The sequence below is a fragment of the Bos indicus x Bos taurus genome, chromosome 4 (assembly GCF_003369695.1).
Source record: "Bos indicus x Bos taurus breed Angus x Brahman F1 hybrid chromosome 4, Bos_hybrid_MaternalHap_v2.0, whole genome shotgun sequence".
In the NCBI taxonomy this organism is placed as follows: domain Eukaryota; kingdom Metazoa; phylum Chordata; class Mammalia; order Artiodactyla; family Bovidae; genus Bos; species Bos indicus x Bos taurus.
The window spans coordinates 112,259,380-112,281,216 of record NC_040079.1 but is presented as its reverse complement, the minus strand read 5'-3'; the positions used below and the strand labels follow the sequence as shown (position 1 = coordinate 112,281,216).

The following is a 21,837-nucleotide window of genomic DNA, read 5'->3' as shown; positions in this document are numbered from 1 at the left end:
TGAAATAAAAAACAAAAAACATCACTTGAAACTCAAGTTTTGTTGAGTTTTACAGGCCGGATGTTTTATTGGCCGATGGCTTGTTTTCCCCATGTAAGGAGTATGTGAGGGGGGCACCGGGGGGGGGGGGAAGGCGGGGGGGGGGGTCCCAGGTGTTTCCACTATTCGGCAAACACCTATTTAACACACAAGATGACTGGTTATGAATGACTACAGGCAGGACACAAACTAATCCCGACTGAGAAGCACGTACCAGGGGGTAAAATACTGATGAACACCGTGCCCGTCTATGCTTATGACTTGCGGAAACCAGGTTGGTTTGAAGGGCGTACTGATGTTAGAGAAAAATAATTCCGTTTTCTTGGAAGCACTGATATTTTACTCTGAGGCATGAAATGAGCAGAGACTGTGACCCCCGCCCCAGTGAGGGGGCCGGGAGACCTCTGAAGGCCTTGGTCATCCCCTGGCAGCACTGGGAGTCTTTCTTAATAACTTAAGCACAGTTGACTTAACAGTATTCTGTTGGTTTCAAGTGTACAACATGATGATTCAATACTTTTACAGATGATATTCCACATAGAGTTCCCCGTGTTGTATGTCACATCCTCGGAATGTTCATTTGGTCCCTAGCAGTTTGCACCTTTTAATCCTCTACCCTCCCTTACACCTCCCTCCACTCCCTTACCACCACACACTCCGGTAACCACTAGTTTGCTCTCTGTATCCATGAGTCATCTTCTGCTTTGTTATATGGTCCTTTGTTGTATATTTTGGATTCCACATTCAAGAGAAAACATACAGCACCTGGAGGTTTCTGTCTTTGCCTGACTCTCCCCCTGGTCCCTCCTCAGATCCTCCCTCCAGCTGGGGGACTCCAATCACACTCCCCGGCCTGTGGGGAGGACCTGCCCTGCCCTTGAGCATGTGGGAGGTTTGCATGACATGACAACAACACCTTTAACCCCAGCTCCTCCTCCCTTCCAGTGGGGGGCTCCTGCCCTGTGTCTCTGCTGTGTGTCAGCACCATGCTTGCCAGGCGTCATCAAAAAGCAGATGAGTGTCTGTCTTCTGAGTGTTTATATCACAGACCAGCAAGTATTCTAATGCTTTGAGAGCTACATTCTAAATGAATGACTGATGCTGCCAAAGGAGAGTTCTTTCCACCTAATGCAAAGTAATTCGTGATACTTCAAGGAAAAATGTGTATTTCTTACTTCTAAAATAGCTTTGGAAATCTGTTTCATTCCACATAAAGAGACACAGACTCAAGGGCTTCCTTTAAGATGCTCTTGAGTGAAACAGTCTTCAGAGGACAGTCCCCGTCATGTAACGAGTGATGGTCTCTCACAGGCCGTCCTCTGTGGTCTCAGTGGCCCCACCCATGGCAAGGCTGCCCTGAGCTGGGAGGACAGGCCATGGGAGGTGGGAAGCCCTGCAGAGCTGAAACGGTGCACTGACACGTGGAGAGCGTGGGCTGTGTGCTGCCGGGGACACGCAGTCCTGTTTTGCAGTTTCACAGCACAGCACACTTACCAGATTTCCTCTTCATGGGCTCTAAAATCACTGTAGATGGGGACTACAGCCACAGAATTAGAAGATGACTGCTTCTTGAAAGGAAAGCTAGGATAAACCTAGACTGCATATTAAACAAGCAAAGATATCCCTTTGCCGATAAATGTCCATCTAGTCAAAGCTATGGTTTTTCCAGTAGTTGTGTACGGATGTGAGAGTTGGACCTTAAAGAAGGCCGAGCGCTGAAGAACTGATGCTTTCGAATTGTGTTGTTGGAGAAGACTCTTGAGAGTCCCTTGGACAGCAAGGAGATCCAACCAGTCCATCCTAAAGGAGATCAACCCTGAATATTCATTGGAAAGACTGATGCTGAAGCTGAAGCTCCAATACTTTGGCCACTTGATGCAAAGAACCAACTCACTGGAAGAGACCATGATGCTGGGAAAGATTGAAGACCAGAGAAGGGGACAACAGAGGATGAGATGGTTGGATGGCATCACCGACTCAATGGACATGAACTTGGGCAAACGCTGGGAGATGGTGAAGGACAGGGAGGCCTAGTGTGCTGCAGTCTGTGGAGTCTCAAACAGTCAGACACGAATGGGCGACTGAGTGACAACACACTTACCAGGAGCGTCTGCAGGGTGGCGCCCATCTGGTCGTGCAGCACCAGCAGCACGATGTAGGGCAGAAAGCTGGCCGTGTACAGCAGGCTGCTGCACAGGGCGGCCATGCTCGCGCGGCTGAACAGCGCGCTCAGGAGGTAGCTCAGCGTGACCACTGACACGGCGAAGTCCAGGAGAAAGAGGAAGACGATCCAGGCACTGCTATAGGTGAAAATGCCGCTGACCTTGAGGACGAGGGCCAGGGCGGCACTGCTCACCGTCAGCACAGCCACATTCTCCAGGAACCAGGCCAGGAAGTGGACGGCCGGGTGCACGCCCATCATCCTCATGTACTGTCAACACAGAGAGGACAGCAGGTCAGCACGGGGACTGAGAGCGAGCAGGGCAGGTTCCCGGGAAGGCCACAGCTGTGTGGGGCCGGGGGAAGGGGCCGCTGTCGTGGACACCTGGCCCCAGAGGCAGCACACCAGACACTTTGCCCAGAGTCGGCGTTTAGTTGAATGAGACCCCAGCAGAGCAGGTCGCTGGCTGTGAAGAGATAAGAACTGGGACCAGGTGACCTTAGACCAACCTCAAGGAGGGACCCAAAACCCCAGCTTGACCAGCCACACTCTTGCTGCCTTCCCTTGTTTATTGAGCTTCCGTCGATTGTGTTCTTTTATTTGTCATTTGGTGTGTCTTGGGTTTGTTTAATAAAAACAAACAGAAAAATGAAGGAGGAAACACAGAGCCTTAAGCTGCTCTCTGAGGCTTACTGCTCAGGTTCTAGAGCGAGTTTTGCAAAATAACTCAGGTTAAAATCATGACACTAAAATTTATCTACCCACTAACCTCCTGCTTGCCCATCTATAATGGGGTGACATCTCTGGGTGTGGGGCTGAATACGCGAAGATGAGAATAATTTGGATGCACCCGCAGCCCCACAGCCTCACTAACCCCGAGGTCCAGGGGAAGCAGCTGGACGGGGAAGAAACACAGAAATCCAGGAATGCATGTGTTCCACACAGGTAAACTGCCTACAAAACGGAAGTGCGATTCTAATCAAAACGGAATGAGATGCACTTTGTACTCTCTGCACCCTCCCTTTTCTTTAATGAACATGTGGATCGCGTGTGCCCAGGCATCGGCCCAGATGAACGGGAGGCTTGGTCTTTTCTGGATGCTGTTATGAACTTTCATTCTTAAAAGCAGTTTTGATAGTTTCAAGTTTTAACGAAAATAGCAAGGCTACACACAAAGAATTTCAACTGTAAATGAAGACGGTAATTCTGTCTGTATGTCCGTCTAGGTCACATGAGCACCAACGCTGCTGACTGTAACGGGACCATCTGCAGCCTCGCTCCCTCTCTGTGGGTGAACCAGATGTGTCAACTGTACAGCTCTGGCAGGGCATGCGGCTTCTCTCCTGCGACAGTGGGACCCAGCCAAACACACAGGGTATCCGGCCACCCCCAGTCGCTGCCCCTTCCCCTCCCCCAGGCTGCTTACCTCTTCCAGCTGGATCTCCCGCTCATAAACCAGCTTTCGGACCATGCTGGCCACAGACACCATCCACGTGAGCATCATTATCAGGGGGAAGAAGAAGCCGACGTTGTTTAAGAACCTGTGGGGACGGGCCAGTCAGCATCCAGGCTGCCCCAAGATGCTCTCAGTGAGTTCAGCTCCCACACTTCATCCTGCAGTCCTTACAGCCCTGGGGTTCACCCAGGAACACAACCTCGTTTGACCCTATGACTGGGGCAGAACCACTGCTGGGTACCCTGATTTTGAAGGATACTAAGTGCTAAACCTCACAGAACAGAGTAAAGAGAGAGTCATGAGGGGCCTGGAATTGGAGGAACCAGACTCTGGGGTTCTTGGAGTCACTATCCAAGATCCAGAGAAGTCCAGATGTTTTGCACAGACTTTTCAGAGTGAGGCCATTTCATGCAAATTAAAGAGAATAAAAAACTGAAGAGAAATTACAATACATGGATGTATAACTCAACCCTTTTCCAATCTGCTCCTGGAAGTGAGTCCCAACCAACAAGGGAAGGAAAAACTGACACTGTGATTCTGATACATATTTGGAAGAGACGGCCAACTATTCGAAAAAGCTGCTAAACATAATCAAGTTCACATGAGAGTTACATGAAAAAATGTATGTAAGAACTCAGGTTAAATCATCTCAAGAGATCTTCTTCAGGAAGTTACCAGAAGACAAACCAGCCCACAAAAGAATGACTTTTGTGCATTCTTTTGGATAAAGATAAAGAAAGGATAAAGCAAGAAGTGACTGTATTTCCAGTAAAAATAAGACTGAAACAAATATTAAAAATAAGGTGACAAGACAGACTGGAAATGTTTTGTTCCTGGAAATGTAAAAATGAGACAAAAAACAAAAATTGCAAGATTGGGGAAATGAGCCAGAGAGGAAGAATAAAGTTGATGAAATCCAAAATAAAAGGCTATTATTAGGCTATTTGTTTTGGGCTTCCCTGGCAGTCCAGGGGTTAAGAATCTGCTTTGCAATGTAGGGGACATGGGTTCCATCCCTGGTCTGGAAAGATCCCACAGGCTGCAGAGCAACTAAGCCCACATGCCACAATTACCGAGCCAGCGCTCCAGAGCCCCTGAGCTGCAGCTACTGAGGCCCATCCATCTAGAGCCTGTGCTCCACAATGGGGAGCCACCACAGTGAGGAGCACGCACACCACAAATGGAGAGAAGCCACTGCCCGAAGCAACTCGAGAAAGCCTGCACACAGCAACGAAGACCCACCAGTCAACACATACAGAGAAATCAATCTTTTTTTTTAAAGGCTATTTTTTTTAACACTGACAAATGCAGACTACAGGTTCAGTCATCTTCTAATGGTACAAAGGAAGACCTTAGTGGAAGAGGAAAAATCATGTTTTTTATTGGTCATGGTTAAAAAAAAAAGGATTGATAATATTTATACAAAGTTACAACTACAAGGCAACCACTAGAACAGCAGAACATGACTAAATATAAATAAGAAAAATATAAGACACAACTAAGACCATATACACATGAAATTCCATTTCATACTGTTGAACAGCTAACCTCACCTGTGTAAGAAGTTATGTGCTGCTCACAACAGACATGCCTGAAAGAAAACACTTCAGAAAAGTTTAAGATGAAAGGATGGGCAAAAGGCATGGCAGCAAATGAGAATCCAGAGAGAGAAAAGAAAGGAGGAAAAGCAGAAACCACTAATTTAACCATATACAAAGTAGAATGACATACTACTAAGGACATACTAATGAGACATACTAAAGACATACTACATAAGAAAGACCCAGAACACAGTTATTCACAGCTCTGCACAGAGCAACTCAACCTCAAGACTAGAAGGCCAAACCACAGGAAAAATCGAGGGCACGTTCCAGAAGCAGGGACTGTGACTTCTCTCTTTAGCTCAGGACAGATGAAGTGGACACAACAAGGACAGAGAACTCCTAAATAACAAAGTTAATGCAGGTACATTTTCCACTACAAAAACAGGACATTAAAAATTCTTTTCAAGTGCCCGTAAATCATTCATCAGATTATATATTAGTTGATAGAGGAAAATGCCATACATTCAAAAAATGAAAAGGATTAAGACAGTATCTTCTGGTGGCAAATGCAAGAATTAGGATTTATCAGCAATATTTAGGGTATGATGCAATTTTTGGATTTTTGTCAATCTGATTTTTTAAATGCTATCTCAGACTAGCTTTAATTTGAATTTTTCTTATTAGGAGTAAGCTGAGTAATTTCATATGCCTAAAATTCCAGAGAATTTCCATCTGGAAATTGAAAGAAATTTTACTTAAACAGCTCTTGGGTCAAGAAGATTATAGAAACCCATACTGCAAGTGTCTACAAAACAATGAACTTTAAGTCATATATCAGATCCATGGGAGGTGGTTAAAATAAAGATTGAAAGAAAAGTCATCACCTTAGGCAAACACATAAATTAAAGAGAAGAAAAAACATTAACAATAATGAATCAAACACAAGTCTCAATTATCAAAGACAATTATCAAAGACACACGGACTTCCCCGGTGGTCCAGTGGTTAAGAATCTGCTTGGCAATGTTGGAGGTGCAGGTTCAATCCCTGATTTGGGAGGATTCCATACGCTGAGGGGCAACTAAGCCCATGCACCACAATTAGAGAGAATCCCTCGCATGCCGCAACTACCCAATGCAGCCAAATAAATAAATTAATATCTTTTTTAAAAGTACCAAAGAAACAGCATAACAATTGACCATACATAAAAGTGAAGAAGTAATAAAAATAAAAGCAGAAACAACAAGTAAGTAAGACAAAAGAAGAGAATTGATAAAGTCCAAGTGCAGTTCTCTGAAAAGATAACAACAGAACAAGAAAATAAGGAGATTACGTGTGCCCCGAGTGAATTTTTAACACACAGAAGTGTGTTGAAAAGGGAGTAACTACAGACAGAGAGAAAATGAAGGAGCAGGAGGCAGGGGAGAAGGACCGCGGTCATTTTGCTTGGCCTCAAATCCTCACTCGGACCTCAGGGAAGAGGCTGATACACAATGTTGACGCATGTGCACCTCCACCAGCTTCCCAACTGGGCAAGAAGAGGTCCTCTGACTCTCACCCCTGGGGCATCCTACAGGGGAGGGTGACCGTAGTTCTCGGGGTTCACATGGTCCTGGTTAATCCTTGTCTGCAAGCCTCCAGAAGGCGGGAGCAACACCTATTTTCACCACCAAGTACAACAGTCCAATACATACATGACACATAGCAAATGCTCCATAAATGGCTTCAAATGAAGAAACAGCACAAAAACTTGCACTCTTAGCAAGATGTCATGATTTCAAGTATATAAAATATGTATCACAAGGTAAGCAAGGATACTCCACAAACAAAATAAACCAACTTATGATTTAGGAAAGGGTATGAAGTATGGTTTTTTTCCCTCTATTTTCTTAACTCTTGACAGCCATTTGTTCATAAAACCTAACAAAAAAGGAAACATATTAAATCAAGGATGTCTAAGTGACCTCAGAAAAAGGACTATCTGTCACCTCCCTGTTATCTGGACAGCATGAATTAAACAAACCTGTTCCAGACTCTTCTGAGTATTTATCCTTACTCTGGAACCCAAACAAAAGCTTGTCAACAAATTTTGAAATGAGGAAATCAAACATTTTCATTAAAGTCTTTTAAAAGGATACTCTGATCTTCATAAACATTTCATTGTCACCATCGCTTTTCCTGAAGGTGGCGAATCCCTGATCTGCATGTTAATAACGCCCCTGTTAATAGAGTTTTCTCTGTGCCCTGCCTCTATTAGCAGCGTCCCGGGAGTTCAAAGACAGAAAATGATGAGCATGTTGAATCAAAACTGTACATGCAGGAAGAAGCACTGGAGAAATACGCTTTCTTTTTCTTGTCTCTCAAGATGCATGACATCGGTGCAAGTGCAGGGTGGTGGTCAACCTCCACTGCCCACTACACTTCACCCCAGCTCACCCTCCTGGCCTCCTGACTGCCTTTTCCCCTTCATCTACCTCCAACCCACCCATGACCCCAGTGCCAGGCTGATGCAGGTTCTCTGCCTCTACCACCCTCTCCAGCACTGGGGCTCGAGTCCCTTGTGACTCATGATATGGGCGAGGAAGGCACTCAGAGAGGGGTAAATCTGGGGCTCTCAAGGCTCACATCAGGGCTGTGCCCTCCCTCCCAGCCTGTGCCAGATGCACACACAGAAGTGTGTGGCTTCCCCAGCCCTGGAGAAGGGAGTCTGATTTCATCCTCTCCTTTCCCAGTCCTGTTTACTAACCCACTGGGATAATCAAGGAGGAGGAAGGATGAGAATGCACGCACACCTCTCTAAACACAGCACCACCCCATCACCACCCGTGTCTCACTCTGGAGCGTCGAAAACGGAAGGGCATCCCAAGGGTGGGCACTGCCCTGGGTCCCCTCAACTGACCTTCCCCTCACTGTCACCCCAAGAGATCACCCACCGAATCACCCAGTTCAACACAGACCCCACTAAGCCACCGCCCCAAGCCTCTGGGAATCCCCCACCCCTACATGTGGGTGGCGCAGACCTAAACTGTAAGGATTTCTGCTGAAGAACAAACACGCTTTCTCTGATTCCCTAGTTCAGGTGGGAGGAAGCCCCCTTGAATAGTACTCATCAAACTTATTCCAAGGAGTGTTTGAGGCTACAGATGCCTGATGTCAGTTTTAACCGAACACATTGTCTCAACAATTCTTCTTCTATTTGGATGGCTCAGATAGAAATGAGCCTTAGGAAATCAAAATGGAGAATGGATTTTCTTCCAGTGCTTTGTAGTGGAACGACTATGCAGAAGCTCCAGGATTTTCCTCTATCCGGTCTCCCAACACAGGGCCCCCCACCATGGCCAGGGTACTCACAGGTCGCTGGTGTGGCAGGGGTATGGGATGGCCTGGGCCTGTGTGGCCGGGTCCAGGGCCTCTTGCCCCGTCTGCACCGAGATGATGGCTCTTTCGATCATGTCTTGCAATGGCACAAAGATGTAATTATACTTGAACCCGTCGGCTGGGAGGCTCTGAGGGTGGAACTTCCAGAAAGGGTTTTTCACCAGATCCGTTCTCATGCTATACAAGATACTGGTCCGGATGCTGTAGGTGACCTGGGGCGGTAGCTGCAGAGATTCTGAGCTGAGGTTCTTACCAACTAAGGAACTGTTGAATATGATGCCTAAGGTCAGAAAAGGGCAAACAAGGGGTCATCATAACCTAGGAGAGGCTCACAGCGCGTCAGCACCGGTCTGACCAGACCGTCCAAGACATTCAGCTCAGTCCCTCCCCCATCATGCAGGGGCCTCACTCCGGGCAGATGAGGCTAATCTGTGTGACACAGCCCTCAGCCATTAGGTAGAACCAAGACCTCCTAACTCCCTACTTTTTCTTGAGTACTTGCTCTAGCTACAACTTCTAATATAATATTGACTGTGTATATGTGTGTGTGCACTCAGTCACGTCCGACTCTCTATGACCCCATGGACTGTAGCCATCCAGGCTCCTCTGTCCACAGAATTTTACAGGCAAGAATACTGGAGCAGGTAGCCATTTCCTACTCCAGGGGAATCTTCCTGACCCAGGGATCGAATCCATATCTCTTATGTCTCCTGCACTGTAGGTGAATTCTTTACCACTGAGACACTGGGGAAGTCCATAAATTGACTAGAAGTGTCGAAAGTGGCCATTGTTCCTGATTCTAGGGGGAAAGCTTTCAGTCTTTCACCACTGAATATTTTGCTGGCTGTGGGTTTTTCTTATATGGCCTTTATCATGGTAGGTTTCCTTCTATTTCTAGTTTATTAAGTGTTTTTATCATGAAACAATGTAGAATTCTGTGGAATTCTTTTATTGCATTGAGATGATTTTTTTCCTTTCATCTTATTAAAGTGACATATCACATTGATTAATTTGTGTCTGTTAACCTATTCGCAGATTTCAGGAATGAATCTCCATTGGTCATAGTAATATAACCCTTTTAAAGTACTGCTTTCATTTGCTTGCATTTTGCTCAAGATTTTTATGTCAATATTCATAAACGATATCCGTAATTTAAAAGAACTGTCTTTTTATTTTAATAAAACCAACACTGTGGTGTCATAAATACATAAAAATTAATTTCCTTTGCATTTTTTCAGGACTTGAAAAATCACACGAGGCTGCTTAAATAATCAGGATTTCCTTCCATGGGATAAAATATGTCCCTAAGAATTGATGTCTTTGGTTTCTGTGTTCTGCTATAGGAATTCTTCCAACTTCTTATATAAAATCCCCTGTGGGTTGAAGTCCGCCCTTCGGAAATTCATAAGTTGAAGCTCTAACCCCTAGTACTTCACAATATGACCTTGTTTGGAGACTGAGCCTTTACAGAGGTCACCAAGTGAAAATGAGGTCACAAGATGTGCTCTAGCCCAGAAGGACTGGGATACTTATAAGAAGGGGAATTTTGGAAAGACACACACAGAGGGGAGGCAAGGAGACACACAGGGAGCAGACAGCCGTCCACAGGCCGAGGAGCGAGGTCTCTGAGGGAGCCAGGCCTGCCCATACCGGGACGCCAGAATTGTGAGAAAATTAATTTCCGCTATTTAGGCTACTAGTCTGTGAGACTGTCACAGCAGCCTTAGAAAACTAACACAAAGCTGAATAGAAACAATTCACTGTTTATTCAAAAGGAATACAAGAATACATCATATTCATGTTGACTCAGTAAGACCTGAACTAGCCACTGTCTCTTCTTCGCTGACACCAACGATGTTGAGACACCATGGTAAAAATAACAGAGATGTAAGAAATCATAGATTTAATCAAGAAAAGCGTAACGTGTCGTGTAATGTGTCATGCGAAATTTAACCATAAACTAGTAAATTAGTTTAATAAACTGGGAAAAACAGACACTGGAAATAGCATACAAGGCCGATCTTTCCACCAACTCAAGGCAACCAATTCTGCTTTACTCGTTTTACCTGGGAAGCACTCCGTTTCTTTTGGAGCCATGATATGACACGTTTGGGGAGAAATACGCAAGCACTGCCCTTATGAGCATGCGTGTTAACTGAATACTTACTGGCCAATAAAGTGTTCTTCCGCAGGAGCGCCTGTGCTGTGGCCTCCAGGGCGGCAGCAGAGGCCAGGCCCCGGAAGCGGTTCAGCCGGACGCAGGAGGCCAGGTCGACCAGGACGCGGCCCAGGGAGCGCAGGCGGCCGGCGCCCGTGTGGTTCAACATGGCGTCCAACTTCCCTCCTGAGGAGCATAAAACGAGGACATAGCAAGTTTTCTCCGCACAGCATGTACGGTTCCTACAGCGGGGATTATGCAAATAAGCTCCCTCATGAGAAAATTACTCGAAACAGTCCAGTTCTGTTCCATGCTAAAACTGCTGCTTCCATGCTGAGGGCAAACTTTCACCAACACTCCCTGTGATGTTGATACTTGGAAAGAAAACAGTTAAATCACAGAAGGTGAGGTTGCAACCAATGGGCAAGTCAGTAGCAGGGGCCAGAGGGAATGAAGAACCAAGGGAAAGAAGGTGAGAGACATGGGCTGGAAGAAGCCAGCTCTGAGCGAGAGTGGCCTTGCCCCGCTCTGTACCTTCTCAGGGCAGCCGGGTAGCGGGTTCTGCAATGGGGACAAGATCCAGTGTTGCTCCTGAATCAGCTCTACTGTAACTCCATGTTTACACTGGAAAGTTGTCTGAAATGTCAAAGTCTGTGTTCTCATCTGAAGTGTGAAGAAATCAGAATCCCCTATGGGATCGTCCTGAGGATTAAGCATTCGTGGGTACCTCGTGTGTGTAAGTGCTTACTGAGTACCTCCTGTTGTCATGGTTCCAGCTGCTGAAGAGGAAAACTAGGCACCAATCTTAATTCAATTCTTCCTAATGAAACTAAGCTCAACAGCTAGAAAATAGGAGGGCTGCACATTCTGAGGAGCTCTGACTGTTGGGGATTTTTGTTTTCTTGTTTTTGATAGAGAATGGGAAAGTATTCGATTTGGCAGCATGGGGCCAAGGGGGCATTTCTGTGTTGCCGATCGTCTGTCATTTGGAATGTGTGCTCTACAAGCTTGCCCAGGAAGGTTGCCAGAAATTTCACAGGAAGGTTGCCAGAAATTTCACTGTGTGTCATTCCAGAGGCTTCATGGAATAAGGAGTGACTTGGGCTCTGCAGAGTGTGGCTTTGCTTGTCTCCCAGGGACAGAACCAAAGCTGCTTTAAGTGGGCTTGGCATAGCTGAATCATTATATAACTGAATCATTATAGCTGTGTGTGTACATGTGTATTGTTAGAAAAGCAGCACCACACAAATGCCACAGGCTTCAGGGTCCCGTGCAGAGCCCTCCCTCAACCCCCAAAAGCAGCAGCATGTATGTGGAGAGAGCTCTCACTCAACGGAGCAAGTGTACCACGAGAGCCTCTCAAGTCTTCACCATTTGTTGAGTCTGAACACTGCAATGCCCTCCCCTGCCTGACGAGGGTGCTGGGGAGTGCTGGGGGGGCACCTCCACAGGAGAGGATGGAAACAGGACAGGGCACAAAAGCCCACCGTGAGAGGCCTGGACCAGGCCGGCTTCTCTCTCCTGGGTCTGTATCACACACAACGAGACGGAGGGAAGACACACAGGACCAAGGAGCAGGAGGTACAAGAAGGCCATGGGGTCCCAGTCAGCCTGCAAAGGCAGCAAGACTCAGAGGCTCACACAGGCACAGGGGACAAGATTCTACAGTGATTTCAGCCAAGCTTTGCCAGGAGAAGCTGAGCATTTTTCCCATTCAATGCTTATGACTGAGGGCCTGAGACACACTAGTGTGAGCCGTGACCAGCAAGGAGACTTACTGCTAAGTCGCTTCAGTTGTGTCCGACTCTGTGCGACCCCATAGACGGCAGCCCACCAGGCTCCCCTGTCCCTGGAATTCTCCAGGCAAGAATACTGGAGTGGGTTGCCATTTCCTTCTCCAATGCATGAAGGTGAAAAGTGAAAGTGAAGTCGCTCAGTCCTGTCCGACTCTGAGCGACCCCATGGACTGCAGCCTACTGGGCTCCTCCGCCCACGGGATTTTCCAGGCAAGAGTACTGGAGTGGGGTGCCATCGCCTTCTCCAAGGAGACCTAAGGTCCCCGATTTCTGGCCCTAAAAATGATGTTCAACAACTGCCTCCATCCTGATGCTTTTGGCTCTTCCAGACGAAGGCTTCCCAATATCTGGGGCCACCGCTGTTAGGGGAGCTGTCCTGGCCAGAGCAGCTCACCAGCTGTGACCCTGCCAGGTGCCCCTGGGGACAAACCCTCCCTCAGCTGAGACCCACAGAAGGAAACTGAGGCCAAATAAGCACTATGCACATGAGAAGCATCCAACTGGGTTTCAGCACCTCGTTCTTAACCTCACCAAACATTTTAAGGAAACCGTCCAACATGAAAGAGAGAATTCAAACAAAATGAGTAACAAAAAACAGAAACAATGATCAAAAATGAACCTAAAGATTAAAATGACATTATTTTTTACATACAGGTGAAAGATTCAATGAAATGACAGGAAAATATCTGATATGTGAAGGACAATTGCCTGCAGACTAAAAGGATCCAATATTAAAGTATTAATGATAGTGATGGACAACCTGCTGAAGACAAACAACTAGAAAATACAGATGATTTTTAAAAATCTGTGTGAAGGCTTCAAAGAGCTTCCAGAGATACTGCCAACTTATTAGTATTCATGGACATCATAAAACAGAATAACCAAAAACCTAGAAGAAAAAAAGATGAAAAACTAACAAGAGACTCAATACATGTTTCAAAAATCTTTGGATACAATTGTCCAAAAATTAGATCAAATCAGGGAGCATTTCAGCAAAGAACTGAAAACTATTATTAAAAAAAAAACTCCAGGGCCTTCTCTAGCAGTCCAGTGGTTAAGACTCTGCGCTTCCACTTCAGGGGGCACAGATTTAAATTCCTGGTTGGGGAGTTAAGATCCCACATGCCAAGAGGTATGGCCAAAAAAAAAAAAACCAACCCAGAATCAAATTGCAAGTTTAGATTGGGAAACAGGACAAATGAAACAAAGAACTCTCAGCTGAGGTGAGAATAAGCGGATTTTAAAAAAGCACGAAAAAAAAGATCTCAAGCTGAAGCACAGAGAAAAAAAGATTAGAAAACAAGAGAAAAAGATAAAATAAGCTTATGGACAAAGAAAATCTTTCATGGTGTTTAATTGGAGTTTCAGAGGAAAATTAGAGAGAAAATTGCTCAGAAGTAACATACCAAGAGAAAATGAATAAGACTCTCCCGAAATGTACGATATCAAGAAACTAATTCAAGAAGTGCCTCAAAACCAAACCAGGAAACCCATGATGTAAAATGTAAAGTAAAACTGCTAGAAAGAAACAAAAATTTTAAATACAAACATAAGAAAATAAAGATCTTACATGTTCTCAGTAGAAAATTAAATACAGTCTCAAAACAAATCAAGCCTAAACTGACAGAATCAAGGAGAAATAGACAAATCCACAACCATAACGAGAAATATAAACACGCACTTCTTAATAGCCAATAGAACAGGCTTACAAAAACCAAGGGCATACAGGGTTGCATCCCGTCCCCACATAGAACTGTTATATGGAGAAGCCAGGCTAACCATGCAGGGGCATTAAGTCAACAAATCTGGAACAAATGAAGTCATATTGACTGTACATGCTTTGACCACCGTGACCTGAAGCTGGAAATCAGTAACATAAAGATAAGTGGAAAATCCCAAATATTTCTAAATTAAGTTATAAACCTTCAAATAATTAAAGAACCAAAAAAAAAAAAAAACCACTTCACTGAATAATATGGAAAATAGAAACCTGTTGAGAAGTGGTATGGGTTCTCAGCAGGGTGCTGGAGAAGCATTTGGTCCCTGCGCCCCAAGGTAGCCCTAGTAGGGCTGCAGGCACACACAGTAATGAGCCTCAGTGTCGGGACAGGAAGCATGATCCTCGCCCCACAGCTCGCAAGGGAGCCACTTGCTAGTTTTCCAGAATGACTGTGTTTTCAAGTCTGCTTTTAACTATATGAAAACATGATTCAAGGCAGTAATATCTATTTAAAAATACTGTTAAACTTTCTAAGGCCATAAATCACTAATGCCTTGCCCCCCACTAACCCTCATGCTCCAGGCAGACGCAGCCCCTGTCCCGGGCATGAGCACAGTGCCGGGGGCCTCGGATGGCCTGACACCCTTCCTCCCCTCCTGGAAGTACTTCCATTCCATCTACTGGTCCATGCTCCTGGGAGCATCCTTGGGACGCACCTGGAAAATCAGATTCTCGCTCAGAGCCTGACTCTCCTGCATGTTCACAAAAATGTTGTTGAGTATCTAAATGAAGTCACGGATTGATAAACTGTAGGCATGCAATAAACATTTGCTGATTGATGAATTTTTTATCTAAGCTTCAGATCTTCAAATCCTCAAATCAATATAAATGCTTTCAATTGACTTAGTAACTCAGTGATAGCCATTTCTTTTATAAACTTGTGTTATACCTCACAATTCATATATTTAAATCAGAACCCTTCCTTTTGAACTAAGTCCCTTACTATTCAAGCCCTGAATCAGCAAGTAAGAAAACTTCAGTTATAAGCAAACTATGGAGTATATTTAATTCAAGCTCTTCATCTAACAGATGAGAAACCAGAAACTGGGGGAGGAAGCAGTGGCTTATCTGTGTCACCCAGAAATTTCCTGGCCGGAGGGTGGACCCACCACACCATCCACCACACTTACCGAAGATCTGAAGCTTTTCAGTCAGTTTGCCTACATCAATGTGTAGCTGGCTTTTTATAAAGCTTCTTATAAATTTGTTTTTCAGGGCTTCCTAGAGGAAAACAATATAGTTTAACAAAAATAATCCCACCATTCCTCTCGTCAAATAATATTTGCTAGGTTTATCTCAAGTTTCATGATACGGGAAAATGGCTCAAAAAGTGAGTCCTCTGTAAAGGGTTTTAAAACACCCCAGTGAATAACAGGACAACATTTGCTCAGGAATTTACTTGAAAAACAAAAGTAAACCACTTAGGTTATAATTGTAAATATGCATTAAGACTGAAAACAATTTGAGTGATAGTGGTAATTATGCACTAATATTGAAAATAAGGGGCTTCCTGGGTGGTGCTAGTAGTAAAGAACCCTCCCGCCAATGAGATGTAAGAGATGCAGGTTTGATCCCTGGGTCAGGAAGATCCCCTGGAGTAGAGCATAGCAACCCACTCCAGTATTCCTGCCTGGAGAATCCCATGGACAGAGGAGACTGGCAGGCTACAGTCCATGGGATCACAGAGTTGAACACACCTGAATCACTTAGGACACACTCATTAAAAACAAAGAATGAATTCAGTGTTGATTTTTCTTTCAAATCTTTCTAACAAAACTATTTGGTGGTCCTTTATATAAATCCTTTGTGTTGCCTTTTCCACAGGCCAGTTATAAAGAGGGGGTCATTGTTATAAAAACACTGACGAAAGGTTTCAGCCTTTTCCCAAACCCTGTCTTGAACCTGCAATATTCAAAGCCTTCTCTTTGGAAGCACGTTTCGTATCATCATGCACATCTTCTTTCACTATGGACAGTTCCAGCTCCACCTCATTGGTCAAAGGTTTCCCTGTGGAAGGTTCTCCAAGATTACTTTCATCAGCTTGATGGCCTCTTGCCTGCTTACCCTGCAGCGGGCACATGCACACGCCCACTGTGGTACCACCCACTTACTATACTCGACAAGCCACTGAGAGTGAAAATGTAGGTGCAGGCGCCAACGCAGGATCAGCTGAAGGGAGGGGGAGCTCTGAGTGGGGATTAATTTGGGGATTTGTTAGCTCCCTGGAGAACACTGATGTTATCCTGACTTACCTTTACCAAATAACTTTATAACTTGAGGACTTCTGACAATTTTCAAATAAGAACCACCTTCTGCATTTAGCTCTTTAATTTCACAGTCGCCTCTTGTCTACAGATGACAGGACTGCGTGATGAAACCTCAGTGTCTGCTTTTTAAAAATCTTGTTTATATTCTTACACTGCCGCTACTGCTGTTCAGTCACTAAGTCGTGTCTGACTCCTGTGACCCCATGGGCTGTAGCCCACCGGGCTCCTCTGTCCATAGATTTCTCCAGGCAAGAACACTGGAGTGGGCTGCCATTTACATCTCCAGGGATCTTCTTTGAGCACTAGCTACTCACCCACCATTGTGGAAGGCACTTTATATGTATTAGTAATTTAATCTCAGCAACATCTCCACAAAAAGATGCTTTTAATTGAAGGAAAAAGTCAGGGTTGCCGGTATCAGCAGAATACTAACCTGGCCCTCTGGGGGCAGAGCCAGACCAGCGAAGGGCCCTGACATCACTTATTGAAAGTCCAAGGATATTACGGATGCTCCTTGAATGCGATCCTGATGCTAAGAAATAGAGCCACTCACCACACTTCATTCTCTTAGCAAACAGTTCTTCAAGTGACTGAATAACTGGCTTTAATTTCTAACTTGACTACTGTGTAAACAGCATTCAGCTAAACTGAAGATTTCGCCATGAAACGGCCTCCTTGTCTTTTCCTGAAGTATGTTTGATTTACAAAGTTGTATTAGTTTCAGTTGTACAGCATAGTGATTCAGTTATACGTATGTGTAGTCTTTTACTCTTTTTCATATTCTTTTCCATTTTAGGTTATTACAAGATATTGAATATGGTTCCCTGTGCTATACAGTAAGTTGTGGTTTATCTGTTTTATATACAGTAGTGACTGTCTGTTAACCCCAAGCTCCTAATTTTTCCCTACCCCTCCACAAACCACCTGATTCTTGAGACGGACTTGGGCACTGTCATGTGCTCTCCTGCTCACATGTCTCATGCTACTTTCTAGACACTCGATTTGCTGTTTATTATCCTGCATGTAGGGCTTCCTCAGTGGTTCAGTGGGAAAGAATCTGCCTGTAATGCAGGAGCCACAGGAGATATGGCTTTGATTTCTGGGTTGGTAAGATCCCCTGGAGGAGGGCATGGCAACCCATGCCTGTATTCTTGCCTGGAGAATCCCACGGACAGAGGAGCCTGGCGGGCTACAGTCCATGTGGTCACAAAGAGTCAGACACGACTGAAGGGACTAAGCACACCCACACATATTGCATGTAACCATCTGTAGTAATAGCAGAGCCCTTATCAAAGCCTGAAGTATTTACCCTATATGATTCACAACAGAAAATGTCTCCTGATCTTTATGTCAGCAGACGAACCCACGGGAAAACAAAGAAGAAAGCAGTAACAGCCATACCCACCACAAGAGCATCACAGACTTCCAACTCCAGGAACGGAACCGGCCAAGGCCCACTGCTATGCTTGGAAATCCTTGCCCAGAGGCCACACCTCCCCAGGCTGCTCTCAGCCGTGACCATCACCAAAGTCACGCCTAAGAGCCACGGCGCCCCGACACAGGAACCTGTCCCCTGGTAACTGACTTCAGCTCAACGGAGGCACTCACCAAACACAGGGACTGGCGGGGCCAATTCCACCCAGCCCCACAACCCACATCTTGCAGGGCCAGATCTGCTGACTGGGGACCCAGGACCCAAACTCCCCTGCCTCGCCAGCCTCCCCTGCCTCCCCCTGCCTCCTCTGCCTCTCCTGCCTCCCCAGCCTGCCCTGCCTCCCCTTCCTCCCCTGCCTCCCCCTGCCTCCCCAGCCTCCCAGCCTCCCCTGCCTCCCCTTCCTCCCCAGCCTCCCCTGCCTCCCCCTGCCTCTCCTACCTCCCCAGCCTGCCCTGACTCCCCTGCCTCCCCTTCCTCCCCAGCCTCCCCTGCCTCCCGCTGCCTCCCGCTGCCTCCCCAGCCTCCCCTGCCTCCCCTTCCTCCCCAACCTCCCCTGCCTTCCCGTGCCTTCTCTGCCTCTCCTGCCTCCCCAGCCTCCCCTGCCTCCCCTTCCTCCCCAGCCTCCCGAGCCTCTCAGCCTGCCCTACCTGCCTCTCCTGCCTCCCCAGCCTCCCCAGCCTCCCCTGCCTCCCCTTCCTCCACAGCCTCCCCAGCCTCCCTTGCCTCCCCTGCCTCTCCAGCCTCCCCAGCCTCCCCTACCTCCTCAGCCTCCCCAGCCTCCCCTGCTTCCCCTGCCTCCCCAGCCTCCCAACATCCCCTACCTCCTCAGCCTCCCCAGCCTCCCCTGCCTCTGCAGCCTCCCCTACCTCCTCAGCCTCCCCTGCCTCCCCAGCCTCCCCTACCTCCCCTGCCTCCCCAGCCTCACCTGCCTCTCCTGCCTCCCCAGCCTGCCCTGCCTCCCCTGCCTCCCCTTCCTCCCCAGCCTCCCCATGCCTCCTCTGCCTCCCCAGCCTCCCCTGCCTCCGCTTGCTCCCCAGCCTTCCCAGCCTCCCAGCCTCCCCTACCTCCTCAGCCTCCCCAGCCTTCCCTGCTTCCCCTGCCTCCCCAGCCTCCCCTGCCTCCCCTGCCTCCCATGCCTCCCAGCCTTCCCCGCCTCCCATGCCTCCCCAGCCTCCCCAGCCTCCCCTGCCTCCCCAGCCTCCCCTGCCTCCCCTGCCTCCCCAGTCTCCCCTGCCTCCCCAGCCTCCCCAGCCTCCCATGCCTCCCCAGCCTCCCCTGCCTCCCCAACCTCCCCTACCTCCTCAGCCTCCCCAGCCTCCCCTGCCTCCCAGCCTCCCCTACCTCCCCAGCCTCCCCAGCCTCCCCTGCCTCCCCAGCCTCCCAGCCTCCCCTGCCTCCTCAGCCTCCCCAGCCTCCCCTGCCTCCCAGCATCCCCTACCTCCTCAGCCTCCCCAGCCTCCCCTGCCTCCCCTGCTTCCCCAGCCTCCCCTGCCTCCCCTGCCTCCCCAGCCTCCCCTTCCTCCCCTGCCTCCCCTTCTTCCCCAGCCTCCCCAGCCTCCCCTGCCTCCCCAGCCTCCCCTTCCTCCCCTTCTTCCCCAGCCTCCCCTGCCTCCCCTGCCTCCCCAGTCTCCCCTGCCTCCCCAGCCTCCCCTGCCTCCTCTGCCTCCCCAGTCTCCCCTGCCTCCCCAGCCTTCCCAGCCTCCACTGCCTCCCCTGCCTCCCCTGCCTCCACTGCCTCCCCTGCCTCCCCTGCCTCCTCTGCCTCCTCTGCCTCCCCAGCCTCCCCTGCCTCCCCTGACTCACCTGCCTCCCCATCCTCCCTTACCTCCTCAGCTTCCCCAGCCTCCCTCTGCCTCCTCAGCCTCCCTGTCTCCCCAGTCTCTCCTGCCTCCTCTGCCTCCCCTGCCTCCCCAGCCTCCCTTGCTTCATCAGCCTCCCTTGCTTCATCAGCCTCCCTTGCTTCATCAGCCTCCCTTGCTTCATCAGCTTCCCCAGCCTCCCCTGCCTCCCCTGCCACACCTGAGTCCCCTCCCTCCCCTGCCTCCCCTGCCTCCCCTGTCTCCCTCTGCCTCCCTCTGCCTCCTCAGCCTCCCCTGCCTCCCCTGCCTCCCCAGCCTCCTCAGCCTCCCCAGCCTCCCTCTGCCTCCTCAGCCTCCCCTGCCTCCCCAGTCCCTCCTGCCTCCCCTGCTTCCTCGGGATCCCCTGCCTCCCCTCCCTTCCAGCCTCCCCTGCCTCCTCAGCCTCCCCTGCCTCCTAAGCCTCCCCAGCCTCCCCTGCCTCCTCAGCCTCCCCTGCCTCCCCAGCCTCCCCTGCCTCTCCCTGCCTCCTCTGCCTCCCTTTCTTCATCAGCCTCCCCTTCATCCCCATCCTCCCCTGGCTCCCCCTGCCTCTCTTGCTTCATCAGCCTCCCCTTCATCCCCAGCCTCCCCTGCCTCCCCCTGCCTCTCTTGCTTCATCAGCCCCCCTTGCTTCATCAGCCTCCCCTTCATCCCCAGCCTCCCCTGCCTCCCCCTGCCTCCCCCTGCCTCTCCAGCCTCCCTTGCTTCATCAGCCTCCCTTGCTTCACCAGCCTCCCTTGCTTCATCAGCATCCCCTGACTCCCCTGCTTCCCCTTCCTCCCCTGCCTCCCCTGCCTCCCCAGCCTCCCCTGCCTCCCCCTGCCTCCCCAGCCTCCCTTGCTTCATCAGCCTCCCTTGCTTCACCAGCCTCCCTTGCTTCATCAGCATCCCCTGACTCCCCTGCTTCCCCTTCCTCCCCTGCCTCCCCTGCCTCCCCAGCCTCCCCTGCCTCCCCCTGCCTCCCCAGCCTCCCTTGCTTCATCAGCCTCCCTTGCTTCACCAGCCTCCCTTGCTTCATCAGCATCCCCTGACTCCCCTGCTTCCCCTTCCTCCCCTGCCTCCCCTGCCTCCCCAGCCTCCCCTGCCTCCCCTGCTTCCCCCTGCCTCCCCAGCCTCCCTTGCTTCATCAGCATCCCTTGCTTCATCAGCATCCCCTGCCTCCCCTGCCTCCCCAGCCTCCCCTGCCTCCCTTGCTTCATCAGCCTCTCCAGCCTCCCCTGCCTTCCCCTGCCTCCCCTGCCTCTCCTGCCTCCCTTGCTTCATCAGCCTCCCCTGCCTCCCCTGCCTTCCTCTGCCTCCCCTGCCTCCCCTGACTCCCTTGCTTCATCAGCCTCCCCTGCCTCCCCTGCCTCCCTTGCTTCATCAGCCTCCCCTGACTCCCTTGCTTCATCTGCCTCTCCTGCCTCACCAACTTCTACTTTCCTGCCTCCCTGCCTCTGCCTCAACACCTCTTTCCTTGACAAAATCCTCACAGATGCAATCTCATCTCAGTATCTGCTTTGGGAAGGACCCAGATGCAGAGACATCTTCTCCTACGTACCAGTGCTTTGGTGCTGCTGCTGCTGCTGCTGCTGCTGCTGCTGCTAAGTGGCTTCAGTCATGTCCGACTCTGTGTGACCCCACAGACGGCAGCCCCAGGCTCCACCATCCCTGGGATTCTCCAGGCAAGAACACTGGAGTGGGTTGCCATTTCTTTCTCCAATGCATGAAAGTGAAAAGTGGAAATGAAGCCACTCAGTCCTGTTCGATTTACATAATCTAAATCGCTTCACAGTTCAAAACTGTGGTTCTTTCCTCCCTTCACAGGTAAGAAGCCCAAGGCACAGAGAAGTTCAAGATCACACGGCAGTGGGGACAGGGCTGGGAATCCAAGACTCTCCAGCTCTGAGTCCCTGCTCGGGACCACCTAGAACTACACGTCTGGTGGATAAGAAACAAACCAAACAAGAACAAAATGTAGGTATATTTTCTCAAGCTCAAGTTAGAG

General features: G+C 48.8%; 1 protein-coding gene across 1 annotated transcript in view; it reads right to left on the bottom strand.

The window, feature by feature from the left end:
* The window catches only part of ABCA13 (ATP binding cassette subfamily A member 13), a 353,566-nt gene that overhangs the window by 248,182 nt on the left and 83,547 nt on the right, over positions 1–21,837 (bottom strand). The window contains exons 20-24 of the mRNA XM_027538443.1: positions 15,441–15,531; positions 10,744–10,920; positions 8,550–8,856; positions 3,627–3,741; positions 2,141–2,470 (exon numbers count right to left, since the gene is read on the bottom strand). Of these exons, the coding sequence (XP_027394244.1) occupies positions 2,141–2,470; positions 3,627–3,741; positions 8,550–8,856; positions 10,744–10,920; positions 15,441–15,531 (1,020 nt within the window). The remainder of the gene's footprint in view (positions 1–2,140; positions 2,471–3,626; positions 3,742–8,549; positions 8,857–10,743; positions 10,921–15,440; positions 15,532–21,837) is intronic.